Source organism: Zootermopsis nevadensis, unplaced genomic scaffold, assembly GCF_977971745.1.
Source record: "Zootermopsis nevadensis isolate Lab colony 2312 unplaced genomic scaffold, Znev_1.0 Znev_ptg000029l, whole genome shotgun sequence".
NCBI classification, from domain to species: domain Eukaryota; kingdom Metazoa; phylum Arthropoda; class Insecta; order Blattodea; family Termopsidae; genus Zootermopsis; species Zootermopsis nevadensis.
The window spans coordinates 5,786,681-5,801,608 of record NW_028259161.1 but is presented as its reverse complement, the minus strand read 5'-3'; the positions used below and the strand labels follow the sequence as shown (position 1 = coordinate 5,801,608).

Sequence of the window (14,928 nt, the reverse complement as noted above, 5' to 3'; positions counted from 1 at the left end):
GTTCGGCGTCGCGACGCCAGGCGTCGGTTTGCTAATCTTGCAACCAAAGTTATCCAAATCGATCGAGTCACATTCCTGGGTCTTGTGATGACGTCGTGAAGACGCATAGACCTTGTTAGCCAGAGACGGAGTCATGCACAGACCTGGTGAATCACACACCGTGTACAGCAGATACCGGTTGACTCACAGAGTGAGTACGTCTCAGACTGTGTGAAATAGACAGCCCGGCGGAGTCTAGTCCTGATAAGGATGAGCCAGGTCAAATTTACAAGAAAAAAATTCACATTTTTAGAAAAATCAAAAAACGCTGCAAACGCTCTGAAATGCGAACAAAACCAAAAATTTTCCGAAAATTCGAAAGAAAATTAAAAGATGAAAATTTTCAAAAATTCTTAGTTTTGTGCGCTTTTTGGACGATTTCCCACGTTTTTCTACTTTTCGAAAATTTTCGAAAAAATTGAAATTTCTCAAATTTTCAAAATTGTCGAAATTTCAAAAAAATTAAGAATGGCTGCAAATGGCGTGAAACGCGAAGAAAACTAAGATTTTTCGAAATTTTCGACAAAAATTTTGAATTCCGGTTGTTAGGTTAGGTTAGGTTAGGTTAGGTTAGGTTAGGTTAGGTTAGGTTAGGTTAGGTTAGGTTAGGTTAGGTTAGGTTAGGTTAGGTTAGGTTAGGTTAGGTTAGGTTAGGTTAGGTTAGGTTAGGTTAGGTTAGGTTAGGTTAGGTTAGTTTAGGTTAGGTTAGGTTAGGTTAGGTTAGGTTAGGTTAGGTTAGGTTAGGTTAAGTTATGGTAGGGTAGGTTAGGTTAGGTTAGGTTAGGTTAGGTTAGTTTAGGTTAGGTTAGGTTAGGTTAGGTTAGGTTAGGTTAGGTTAGGTTAGGTTAGGTTAGGTTAGGTTAGGTTAGGTTAGGTTAGGTTAGGTTAGGTTGGGTTAGGTTAGGTTAGGTTATTTTGTCATCTTCGGTAAAATTTCGTCCTTCAAGAACCTTGTTACGCAAGGCGTCCATTTTCTATCATCGTGCCAAACGTTATACCAAGGGTGGTATGCTTCATCTGGCGTGACGGCGGATGGCGTCGCGACGCCAGGCGTCGCTTTACTAATTTCTTCAGCAGTGATATTTAAATTCAGGTGCGATAACACTGGCGCCATGATAGAGCGTCGCAATGTTCGGCGTCGCGACGCCAGGCGTCGGTTTTCTAATTTCGTCAGCAGTGATATTTAAATTCACGTGCGATAACACAGGCGCCATGACAGAGAGTCGCAATGTTGGGCGTCGCGACGCCAGGCGTCGGTTTGCTAATATTGCAACCAAAGTTATCCAAACCGATCGAGTCACATTCCTGGGTCTTGTGATGACGTCGTGAAAACGCATAGACCTTGTTAGCCAGAGGCGGAGTCATGCACAGACCTGGTGAATCACACACCGTATACAGCAGATACCGGTTGACTCACATAGTGAGTACGTCTCATACTGTGTGAAATAGACAGCCCGGCGGAGTCTAGTCCTGATAAGGATGAGCCAGGTCAAATTTACAAGAAAAAAATTCACATTTTTAGAAAAATCAAAAAACGCTGCAAACGCTCTGAAATGCGAACAAAACCAAAAATTTTCCGAAAATTCGAAAGAAAATTAAAAGATGAAAATTTTCAAAAATTCTTAGTTTTGTGCGCTTTTTGGACGATTTCCCACGTTTTTCTACTTTTCGAAAATTTTCGAAAAAATTGAAATTTCTCAAATTTTCAAAATTGTCGAAATTTCAAAAAAATTAAGAATGGCTGCAAATGGCGTGAAACGCGAAGATAACTAAGAATTTTCGAAATTTTCGACAAACATTTTGAATTCAGGTTAGGTTAGGTTAGGTTAGTTTGGTTAGGTTAGGTTAGGTTAGCTTAGTGTTAGGTTAGGTTAGGTTAAGTTAGGTCAGGTTAGTTACATTAGATTAGGTTAGGTTAGGTTAGGTTAGTGTTAGGTTAAGTTAGGTTTTGTTAGGTTAGGTTGTCTGTTTAGTGGATTGTCTTACGTTAGGTACCGTTTTAATGATTTTTGTGACGTTATGACACTTATAGGCACAATTGTTCACGCCGATAGAGTACATCACGCCTAGTCACGCTTCGTCACGCTTTGTTACCCTTTCAAAATATTTATCACTTTTAGGTAATTCTGGCCATATATCGTCACGCCGTTACAGTACGTCACGCATAGTCACGCGTAGTCACGCTTTATCACGGTTGATCACGTTTCGTCACGCTTTGTATATCTTCTTGACATTTCAACACATATGGTGATCCCTTTACAAGAAGTCAAAGCAGATCACGTCTTGTCACGCTTTGTCACGCTTGGTCACGCGTGATCAAAAAATCACGTTTCCGAACGATGACTTTATGTTACGTAAGTCTCGGTTAGTTTTGGCAAATTTGGAATACGTTATATCTTACGGCAGGTTAGGTTACGAAAGAATAGGTTGTGTTAGGTTAGGTTAGGTTAGGTTTGGTTACGTTGGGTGAGGTTAGGTTAGGTTTGGTTAGGTTGGGTTAGGTTAGGTTAGGTTGTCGGTTTAGTGGATTGTCTTACGTTAGGTACCGTTTTGATGATTGTTGTTACGTTATGACACTTGTGGGCACAATTCGTCACGCCGATAGAGTACATCACGACTAGTCACGCTTTGTCACGCTTTGTCCCGCTTTGTTACGCTTTCAAAATTTTCGTTACTTTTAGGTTATTCTGGCCATATATGGTCACGCCGTTACAGTACGTCAGGCATAGTCACGCGTAGTCACGCTTTATCACGCTTTATCACGTTTCGTCACGCTTTGTATATCTTCGTGACTTTTCGACACATATGGTGATCCCTTTACACGAAGTAAAAGCAGATCACGTCTTGTCACGCTTTGTCACACTTGGGCACGCGTGATCATAAAATCACACTACCGAACGCTTACGTTCCGTTACGTAAGACTCGGTTATTTTTGGCATCTTTGGAATACGTTACATCTTACGGCAGGTTTGGTTACGAAATAATACGTTGTGTTATGTTAGGTTATGTTAGGTTAGGTTGGGTTAGGTTATGTTAGGTTGTCTGTTTAGTGGATTGTCTTACGTTAGGTACCGTTTTGATGATTTTTGTGACGTTATGACACTTATAGGCACAATTCGTCACGCCGATAGAGTTCATCACGCCTAGTCACGCTTTGTCACGCTTTTTCACGCTTTCAAAATATTCGTCACTTTTAGGTAATTTTGGCCATATATCGTCACGACGTTACAGTGCGTCACGCATAGGCACGCGTAGTCACGCTTTATCACGCTTGATCACGTTTCGTCACGCTTTGTATATCTTCGTGACTTTTCGACACATATGGTGATCCCTTTACACGAAGTAAAAGCAGATCACGTCTTGTCACGCTTTGTCACACTTGGGCACGCGTGATCATAAAATCACGCTTCCGAACGCTCACGTTGTTACGTAAGACTCGGTTAGTTTTGGCAACTTTCAAATACGTTATATCTTACGGCAGGTTAGGTTAAGGAAGAATAGGTTGTGTTGTGTTAGGTTAGGTTAGGTTAGGTTATGTTAGGTTGTCTGTTTAGTGGATTGTCTTAGGTTAGGTACCGTCTTGATGCTTGTGACGTTTTGACACTTATAGGAACAATTCGTCACGCCGATACAGTACTTCACGCCTAGTCACGCTTTGTCATACTTTATCACGCTTGGTCACGCTTTCAAAATAGTCGCCACGTTTCAGTAATTCTGGCAACATTTCGTCACGCCGTTACAGTACGTAACGCAGTCACGCGTAGTTACGCTTTATCACGCTTGGTCACGTTTCGTCACGCTTTGTATATCTTTGTCACGTTTCGACACGTATGGTGGTCCCTTGTCACGAGGTCAAAGCAGTTCACGCCTGGTTTCGCTTTGTCACGCTTGGTCACTCTTGGTCACGCTTGGTTACGCTTGGTCACGCGTGTCACTTTGGCCACGCTTTGTAAAGATTCGTCATGTCTAAAATCTTCCTTCCACATCTCGTCACGCAGTATCAGTGCATTACGCATTGTCACGCTTAGTCACGCTTGGTCATGCTTGGTGACGCTTTGCAAATATTAGTCACGTTTCGACACTTCTCGCCACATCTCGTCACGCAGTTACAATACTTCACGCCTAGTCACGCTTGGTCACGCTTTGTAAATTTTCGTCACGTTTCAGCACGTATGGTCACATTTTGACACGCCGTTACAGTACGGCACGCGTAGTCACGCTTTTAAAATTTTGTCGATATTTTAACACGTAAGTTGTCCTCTCGTGACGCTTTCAAAGGAGGTCTTGCCTTGTCACTAATATATATAATATATGTATAATTGAATTTAATGGAGTGGACAGCAGCAGCGGTAGTGATGAATGGAGTAATATGTCAGAAAGCGAAGGTCTGTGAGGAGTGGAATAATTGAAAGAAGACCGAATATTTGTGAAGAAGATAAAGTTATCTAATACTCTCTGCGGTGTTAATTTTCTAGTGATATGTAGTGTAGTGAAATCGACTTTCCTGTGTTACATACCGGTGATATTTTATTTGGAGGGTACTGTACGCGGCCTGCTGCCACCCCTTCCAGCAAAGTTCTGGTGACTCGCTCCGAGGTTCCAGTTCACAAAGTTCAGCGGCCAAAAACGCTGGAACGCAGTATAACTCAAAATATGCATCGTCGATCAATTGGATGATTATTGAATGGAAAGGATATGGGGTGAAGCGGTCATGACTTAATTTTAAGTACTAATCTGGTAACGAAATGGACCACGACCGCCTTCTTCCATATTCTTGTATAATGACCATTTGTTATCGTCTTTTTACCTTACAAGACGGCGTATAACCGTGTAGTTGACTGTATTTTGTTAAATAACCTATCATCCAAAAGAGTATATACAGAATATGGCGCGAAACACTGAATTGCATTTCTCTCACACGAAACATTTAATCTGTAGACCTGTACGTTTAATAATTAAGAAACTTTATAAAATTCTATGTAAATGACAATTATTTGCACTGTAATATTCAACAGTCAATGTGACTTCAGTAGTAATTGACTGATTATTCTGACGCATGAATGCCTGCTGTAATTGAATCGTTCACTATCGCAGGGATTTAGCATAAATTATTCTGTATTAATAAAATATCCACGATTAGACATCAGATACAGAACATTCCATAGGAGAGACTTAATAATGTCACGAAAAACGTTGCCAGTAACCCAACCAAGATTCAAAACGTGTACCTTCTGAATACAAGTCATAATATTACGTCAACAAGAAACCACTTGATGAAACAAATAGTTTGATGTCTATACAAATTTTTGTAAAGAAATATTACTCTTCGTTCTAAAATAATCTGAGGTACACGCATCCAGAGACTACGTCACCGTAAACCTAGGGCAGTAAATTGAAAGACACACACTTAATGATAACATTTCGAATGTTTTAATTAGCAGTAGGATTTTATTATCAATAGCACAGCGGGAACTTTGAAGTTAAGAATATGGTATATCATCATGGGTATTCAGAGAGGTAACTAGTATGGATAGCCTGTGGCATGTGATAGAGCCTTTGAAGTTAACAGCGCCTCCCATCTGGGCTCCGGTTTGAAAGATTAAAAGCCCAATTTACGTGCAACACACGAATTTAAAAGGGTCGAGTATGTGAAAATTACAACATAGAGGTTTAAGCAAATATAACATCCGATTTGGAACATCAAAATATTTATCAAACGTTAAACTGAAGTATGTGTACTTCAAACCGAGTTTAAGCGTCAATGAATTACATATAAACTAATTATATTTTGCACAGTTTGTGAATTTTGTCCCCTGTTGCATCAGACAGTTTTATTTCAATACAGAAAGAAAATAATTATTTTATTTTTCTACCAGCGAATGTACCAAAAACTGATAATTATTAATATATTTGCATTTTCTCTCCTTTTGTTTAATTCTCCCTTCCCTCATCCGTTGGTTTCTGGTTTCTCCCTCTTTACGAGAACAAATTTTTAAAACGCGTACCTCATTAATAAAAGTCCATTATTCATAATAGTAATTATTCTAATGATACAGTATAAATATTTCACAGTAGATTATTTATTTTCGGCAATTTTAATTGGTTTCAAGTACAGATTTTGCTATTTGATGTTTCTCCTTCTTCTTGGCGTTTCCCCCCATTTTTACAGATTCCCGGCCTCGTAATACCTATCTGCCTATTATTCTAGCCCCTTCTTAAATGATTATATAAATTCCTTCCCACTACTTCACTTCTGGCCTCCAGCTACTAACTACATTTCAGTTTCTGGCCACGTATAATAATTTTCACTCTCCAATATTTACTTACAGCCTGTACACTTGTTCTCCTCTCATCTGCATAATGTCCCATCTGACAAATAGTAAACATATTCAACAGAAAACCTCTTCTTCTGATTTCAATCGATCGCTTTACTTCATAATATCATAATTCTGTGAGACATAAAACCAAGAAAGGTGGTTCGATCTAAGGGTATTTAATGACGCTCGCAGCATTAGCTTAATGATACTGATATAAACTACGATACGTGTTATTTAGAGTAGCTGGTGTCCAGAATCGAACAGAATACCTTGTTTTAGATATCATGTTGCCTCAGATTCTCCTTAGGATGTGTATGTCTAAAGGGTTTCATATAAAATAATGTTGATGAACACAACACAGTCTTTGAATATTTTCGTAAGACGGTTATAATTAGTATGTCTTCAAAGGAAATTTCAACTTATTGTTCCCATTACGAAACGGTTAACAATGTTAAGGAGAGACATGGCCGCGTATACAAGTCAGTAATTATAAATAACGAGATGCTGTTTCAACAGTATTGATTTCAATCAGACGCAACGCAAGATATCTTATTAATTACGAGGTGCTACATTCTACAGAGAGCAAGGTATATCAAAGATAAGTTATATGATACGCCATTCACAATTACGGAACTGCGTAAGACGCCGTAGATGAGCATTGTGTTTATTTTGACAAGTTACACAATTCCAATATCGCGTTGAGCGTATTTAATTTCGTAAGATCATTTTATATATTGTTAACAACGTCGTTAACTGTTTTACTTAAATGGTTCGTGCGTAATTATCTTTATTTAATACCGTTAATATGAAATGTACAATGTAAATTACAGCTATCTACTGTGACCAATTATAACAACAGTTGAAGGGGGCTCTGAATTTCCATGAAAATACTGTTGATACATTGTTCAACGATTTTTTTAAATAATAAATTTTAAAATAAATAGTTTATTTTAAACCTCAGCAAAACATGCCCTTAAATAAGCAAAATAGATTAGTTGACCTTCAGTTTCTAATTTTTACCCGCTAAAGCTCGCAGAGTCCTATAACCTGTCGCAAAAACCTTGAAATTATAATTTTCATCCCTGCCACAATCCTTATCGATTTTGCATACGTTCTATTGCACTATAACTTCTGAAGTTAATTAAATTTAAGAGTTCACTATGGACTGGATATATAACTCTGCCAGAATATAAAACAATTAATGAACAACTGTTTTTGAATATGAAGATAGCTGTCATTAGGGCAATAGCTCATCGCCCTGATTATGGAAGCGGCAAGGACCTCTGAAACTATGACAAACTTGTACCAGACTACACGACCCTACGACCCAGAATAAAGACATCTTCTTACTCACCGCCACGAAAACCTTAAAACGTACTATTTTTTAAATATATTTTTTAAGATCTTATTTAAAAACGGGGAAGGTGGGAGGGTGTCATTATTATTCCGTAATAATCATCTTTGTGCAGCCTGTTTATTTTTATGAGTGCGGTGTGTACACGTAGCTTACTAAATTTCGTGTGGTTGACGAAGCCAGTTAAATCGCAGATCATATTATTTACCCACATCACGTGCATTATCGTGGAAAATGGGCAAAGGCATACACAATGTCAAATGCACCAACACAGTCAGTCACGCTCCATCGGTTCCTACGTGGGCTGAGCTAGCCAGCTGAACACGTCACTCTGTTTCCCAGCAAACAGGAGACACACACATCCAATGATTGTATTGTTTATACTTTGCAAAAGTAAAATTGACAACAACAATATTGGAAGGGCATACTTTTTATAGTACACTGTCATTCTAAAGATGTTCTTCATGTCGCATCAAATAAGACATTGATGGACTAATGCGATCCTTAAGTCTATCTTGAACTGCCTTATTCCGTGGGCATTGTTAAGAAATAATGTATACCAACTATGATCATTTAGGTTTCCCTAATGCAGCTTAAAATATTATCAGATCGTTACTTATCTCCGCTTAATTACGAAAGCTGCTAAGTATTAGCACGTAAACATGTTTTACTGTCATGGATGAGTATACAGTCCTTTGTTTTAATGCATTGTTTCCACTAAGCAACACATACGAACAAATTAAGATTAAATAATGTTATGTAACAAGGGATTTTGGGCCATATGTGGTATTTCTTATGTATATAAGAAATACCACATATGGCCCAAAATCCCTCAATAACAACAAATGATCACAACCAACCAATATTATTAAATATACATATTCTAAAAATCGGACGCAGTTTTATGATTAAGAAGGATCAATTTAAATTAGTGTTATATTTTCGGTAACGCCATTTAGAATGTTGTAAAATAAGCTACTAAGTACTGGTTCCTAATCCACATAAATATTTTTTAAACCCATAAAGATTCAAATTGTTACAGAAAAGACACGCAGTAGCACTGTTTAGGATTCATAACCAATCGCTCTGTAGAAAACAGATAAAATGTTAATAATATCCGTTAAGAAAAATCTTGAAGTTTTTATAATGAAATATATTTTTTTATAAAATGTCTGTTGCCATACCTTAATCCTCTGAACAAGGATCATGAGATTCGAGTTTCTTGCCGTATCAATGATTTTGCTAAGGCTCCTCATATCCTCCTGTGGTGACGCTCGCTATGGATACTCAACACTGTAGCAACATTTGATCCTCCCATTCCTAAAGGGCTCAGAGCTCCTTCAACACACCAATCCACCCCACCTCCAACCCCTCACGTCACTGGGGGGTTTTAGATTTGAATTGTAAATACACAGAAATGAGCCTGCACTTATGTTGGAGAAAGAGGACTCTCGGTATAAAACACATTTTCCTCCTCTGGTACACACACACACACCGTCTTTCACTTCGCCACGGCTCTTCCCTTATCCACTACACTCCCGCCCACCCGCCCGCCAAAGGTATAGAATACAACATGAGTTCAGTTGCACGCACTGTAATACTTTCACTTTTTCAACCGGGAAAGTGAAAATGGTCTTGGACTTAAGACCGATCTACCTGACCCCATCTCACCTTTGCCCTAGCATCAATAAAACATGGGGGTCGTCTGAATTTCTGAGCTGAGAGCAATATTGACGACATTTAATGTAATGTTTTGAAATATTTGTGATAATAAATCTTAGATAAGATGTAACTCCATGATGCAGAGTCCTACAGAAGCTGACAGCTGCTCTTTTCGTCAAGTTATTCAGTTCCGTTTATGGAAGCCGAATACGCTTTACTACGTTCAATACAGGCCACTATTAGTCCCCGAAGTTCAGTGCGCATCCTCAAAACAACTTTCTTTAAAATACTTTCTAGAATTATACTTCCATCTGCGCCAGTTTTTTACAAGTGATCCCTCACATTCAGGTTTCGGACAAAAAAAATTTTATGCATTTTTTGATTCCCGCAATTTGTGATTTTATCATCCTAATAATAAATTATTTCGTGCACAGTAAATATTACGGAGCTCCTGTCACCTCTCTCTTCAGTGTAGATGTTTTTTCCTCAGCAATTTATTCTTGCGTTTGGGTATGAAAACAAGTTTTGCTGTCATACATCGTAATTAGTTTCTTGTTGAATGTGAAACAACAACACAGTGAATCTGATTTTGACTTTCGGTGTTTTGGTGTTAACAAATGCACCTTCAGAATTAGCTACATGAAAGTTTGTATTTACTTAGCTAACAAAAGCATTATGAATTTTTAATTTTTATCCTGCTTTCGGATGCTTGCACCATGCGGATGTGGGTTTGTTGGTGAAGTCCCAGAGTGATAGACTGTCTTTATCATCAGGGCTGAATTAAATCCTGAATGTATTAATTAAATATATTTCAAAAATGACATTCATTCAGGTTATATCTGACGCTTTTAACTGAGTTCGAATGTGTATTAGTGGAAGTTTATCTAAAAATATATCACTAAATCCTGTAATTATTAATGTATAGATCCTAGGAATGTAAATTAATGGAAAGTGTAAAAATTGACCACTAAATAGTGAAATCAGTAGTTTATATTTCCTGAAAATATGCATTAGTGTGTAAACGTAGAAATAAATCACAAAATTCTGTGACTGTTAATTTATAGTACCTGTAACCCTAACATACTAACTGAAACATTAGAAAAAAATAGACTCTCTTCGTGATTTCTATTCGGTCATAATTTTATATCAAGATATTTCATTTTTAACATGGAGTAAAGCATTTTTTTTAAATTCCTTCTTCAGTTCCATTGTCCGTATCTCTTCCTTCTGAAGCGGTTCACCGTAATAAAATTATAGAATACTCGTAGCATTACTGCATACTGCACAGCATACGCACAAAATGTATTATAAGAGTATTTTTACAGCAGTACTAAACCGGTGTCATTTATTTGAATGGATTTCTTACCCTTATATGAAGTGGTCATTATCATCGTGTTGTTACTACCAGTGTATCACGAGGAGGACAATTTCAATAAAAGACAATGGTTGAACGAACTCCGTACATTGTCGGTGTTTTTTTATGAAACGCGGCACGTACAGGATAAATACAGGCTAAAAAATACCAGTTCTCGATACATCGAATATTGTTATGACCCTCCGCTTTGCAATAAAATGATAATAACTACCATTAAACTAAATTGATTCTATTAACGTGGCCGTAAGGAATGCAGATATGGGGACGCGAATATATTTTAGCTTATGGACAATTTAGGAATACTCGGAACATTTACAAAGTAAAATGTCTGTAATGAATACAGTACACATAATCGATTAAAATGAAATGTTGTACATGGTAAGCCTAATAAGACGACTTCTTGAAAAAGGGTAGTGGATATTTCTGGAACAAAACGCTCAGTTCAGATATATTCAAAACATTCCGTACAGAAGAAACACTCATACGAAATCCAGTTAAAAGAATACGTTTTTACAATCTAGCGGACCAGTAATTGCCTACGTACCCTGCAACCTGTGTTATCTCTTTGCAGCTGTATTAACTGCACTAATGACATAAAACAAAACTGCTTTTCCCGTGATAGCCACTGGCCTTCTAGCTTTTTATGTAGGAAAAGATTTGAAATAACCCATACTTCTAGGCAAAGTTACCAACTTCTTGCTTGAAACCTTCTGTAAAATCAAGAGAACAGAACATACTTTATGAGTGCACCTAGTATATTATTGCAGGATAAATGTACGTTATTAAACGCTACGTATTATATGAATAAGAAGTCTTATCTGACTAAATTCACAGAGCCGAATGGCAGTGTGCTTTAATATAGTGCCAGAAACTGTCTTCGTGTCGTAAGAGGCAAGCACTCGTTATACAGACTAGCACCGTCATGGAACGTCGCTGGTATTGCGCTATCTGAACAGCATAATGGCGAAATCCACATAATTTTAAACTCCGAAAGTAGAAATAAATAAATTCGGCGCGGTCTAATGTAGAAAGCACTGATTACAATTTCTTTGGACACCCAGAGTCAAAAGATTGCGCCAAAGCCATTTCTATAGGATATGTTTACTATACAAAATATATTATATAAAAACTTAGAGAGAAGCTTAAATTCTGTAATTTCTTGGTACAATTTAGTTTCTAATCGTGTATCGTACCGTCTCGTGTGTGAAAAAGCCCAAATATTGAAGTACGCAAAATATAAACTTGCCCTTCTCAAATTCGCAAAATTAATATACTCACTAGCCGAGTACTGAAGGAAATATTAGGACTGGATTTGCTAAATATGACTTATTCTATGCGTTCAAACACGGGAACAATTCATGTCTGAAACAAGTTTCCGTAACGTTATGTATGACCCGTGTAATCTCATTTGCATATTACATGCATTGGCTCGCAACTGGTTGGCATTCACGCCGATTATTACGCGGTCAGCCACTTGCGGTCCTCGGTGACCAATTCACTAGACCTCTCCTGTACTATTAGTACTATGGGCGACAACAATCCAAAGTTTCTCGTTATACTGAACTAGTACAATCCCTTATACTTACCAACACGTTACTGGTCTGAACTGTTTGCCAAAGAGATTGTCTTTATTGTTGAAACAAGAATTTTATTAACTTCCAACAACTACTAAAACTAAACAAAGACATTTCTCCACAAGTCATATTATAATATTACATCTACGAGGCGCGTCCCAAAAGTAAGTTTCCCTGGGGCCGTTTACAGAAACAAAACACAATTTCATGGAAATATTTATTGCAACAGATACAGCAAGTGTCCAGCTATTTTTCAACATATTCGCCACCGGAATTGAGACATTTATCATACCGTGGGACCAACTTTTGAATACCTGTGTCATAGAAGTCTGCCGCCTGGGATTGGAACCACTGTGTGACAACCATCTCCGCCTCTCTGTCATTCTCAAAACGCTGACGCTGACCGGACAGGAATTTCTTGAGGTGTAGGAAAAGATGGAAATCACTGGGAGCGAGGTCCGGGCTGTAGGGTGGATGATTAAACACCTCCCAGCTGAACTCCTGCAGGAGACTTGCTGTCCGTCGAGCCGTGTGCGGAATAGCGTTATCACTGACCGCACTTCACAGTCGGCGGGAGCTGGCATAAGAACCTCCATCTTCAACAGCTGCAACGATGCTACTGTGAGAACGCGGGAAGTGCCGTTAGTGCATGCGCCATGCTACGTCATTGCTCTATCACGTACGCACAGTCGCTTCGCTCAATATAAGGTTTGCTAGCTGTAGGACGAGTGGGAAACTTACTTTTGGGACGCGCCTCGTACTTAAGAACCGTAACATCGTCTGGCGAAGTTCAAATCAATCTCCATGCATTTTTAAACTAACCAGAAATATGTGTATGACAAACGTCGCTCTGTGATTTCTTTATACCCAGCATACTTAACGAAGCCATTTCAACTTAGGAAGTCGTCACCTATTTCAGAAAGTTCCTTACACTCGCCGCCATTGGCATAATATGTTTCGCATTTTGGAAAGTGGACGTTACGGATCCAATGACGCCTAAATCCTATACGATGAGGCTACAGGAAGGTCGACTGGAGTTAAAACCGTAATTACATTAGAGTCGAGGCTAGCGTCGAATAATATGATGGGCCTACACTAGTATCTACGCATTAGTACAAGAAATTCACGCAAATCGATAATTTAGTTTGCTCTGAGCAGGAACTCACGATACGTAATTATAATATCGGAAGACTAATTGCTAGATTATAAACGTAATTGATTATGCAAGCAAATACTTGATTCAAAGCTTTCGTACAGCAGCTGACTGTTGACACTGCAGACTTTAACACTTTGTTCAGAAAAGCAAACAGCTGTCTTTTCCCTTCAGATTTTATAGCTATAATTTCTCCCGTGCGTGCTAAATGCCTCGTCCATCTTATTCTTGTTGATTTAATCGCATTTACGTTTGGTTAACAGTGCACATTATACATTATAACACAAATGATTTTAGCTGAAGAAGGATAGGACAGCCAGGCTAAATGTTAGCTTGCGAGAATGAAATGTGTTATCAGTACGCAAAGAACTAGCCTAACCTGACCTACAAGGAATACTGTGGGATAAACATCCGTCCTAATACGTGAAGTAGTGATTCTTTGTCTATACAACAACGCCTTTCCAAATACCGCACGTATATCGGTTTGTATGGTTTAGAAAGGTAGGATAATTATGAAACATGAGTTGAAAATGACTTGAAAGAAGAGACCATGCCCTCCTCTAACGTACGCGACTAAGGAATAACAGTTAGGAGAGTCCGTGTGCTGGTCTAGATCCGAACTCTAGGCCTCCTAAATACGAAGCAGAAGTACTAACCACTACACTGCCACTTTCGATGTCTGAATAAGGATAGCAGAAAACTGAAAGCGGGGAAAATTTCTCGGATATTATCACGAACAGATATAACGCAATCCCATATGATATCCTAAAACTATTTTTTGAAATTTATATTTATTTTTTTTTCAGAACTTCATATTCCAGGACTTATATTATGACGTCAGAATTTTGTTGCAGAGTTAATTGATTTTAGATTGAAAATTACTGGACAGGATCTCAGAGAAATATTATAATAACCAAAAAATGATAAAAATCGACAGGCTTTTGTATTGAATGGAAAATACGAAAAATGCGATTTTTATATGAGAGCATAGCAGACAGAAATAAGTGGCGAATTCGTACTACATCACTTCATACCACTAAATCATCGACTTAATTTGCCTTCACTTCCGTAAAAACGTTTCCGTCTTCAGAAACGCGTTAAGCAGAAAACAGCTGAGTTTATAAGACAGTGGATGTAGCTGAATATGGAAGTTCGCGTGACGCTGCGGTGAGATGGGAAAACAAACACGGATGTAGGCCATATTAAAGTGTGGAAACCGCTAACATTCCTACTCTCGTGTCATTATCCGTCTTATAATAAGTCTTTGTCTCAAATTTAGCATTGCTAGAGAGGATAGGTGGGGGTGGTCTATAATGAAACAGACGCACACAGGGGTGAAACTTTAATATACAGCCTCCTAGTCATTACCCAGCAGGCACTGCGATTAGACACGAGCTGCTGTAACTTGGCGACTAAATTTAGATTCACATTAGAGCGTCCTGAAGGGCTATGGA

The 14,928-nt window shown here is 38.3% G+C and overlaps 1 protein-coding gene across 6 annotated transcripts in view; it reads right to left on the bottom strand.

Moving 5' to 3' along the window:
* The window catches only part of LOC110840451 (uncharacterized), a 103,390-nt gene that overhangs the window by 44,059 nt on the left and 44,403 nt on the right, over nt 1–14,928 (bottom strand). The window contains exon 1 of one of the 6 annotated variants that reach the window (XM_087358228.1): nt 8,895–9,531. The exons of 2 other annotated variants lie outside the window; for them this stretch is intronic. In XM_087358228.1, coding sequence (XP_087214354.1) covers nt 8,895–8,966 — 72 coding nt within the window. In that variant the 5' untranslated portion in view covers nt 8,967–9,531. Of the gene's footprint in view, nt 1–8,894; nt 9,532–14,928 lie in introns of those variants that run through there. 3 more of the 6 variants (XM_087358231.1, XM_087358232.1, XM_087358230.1) reach the window with 3 other exon arrangements.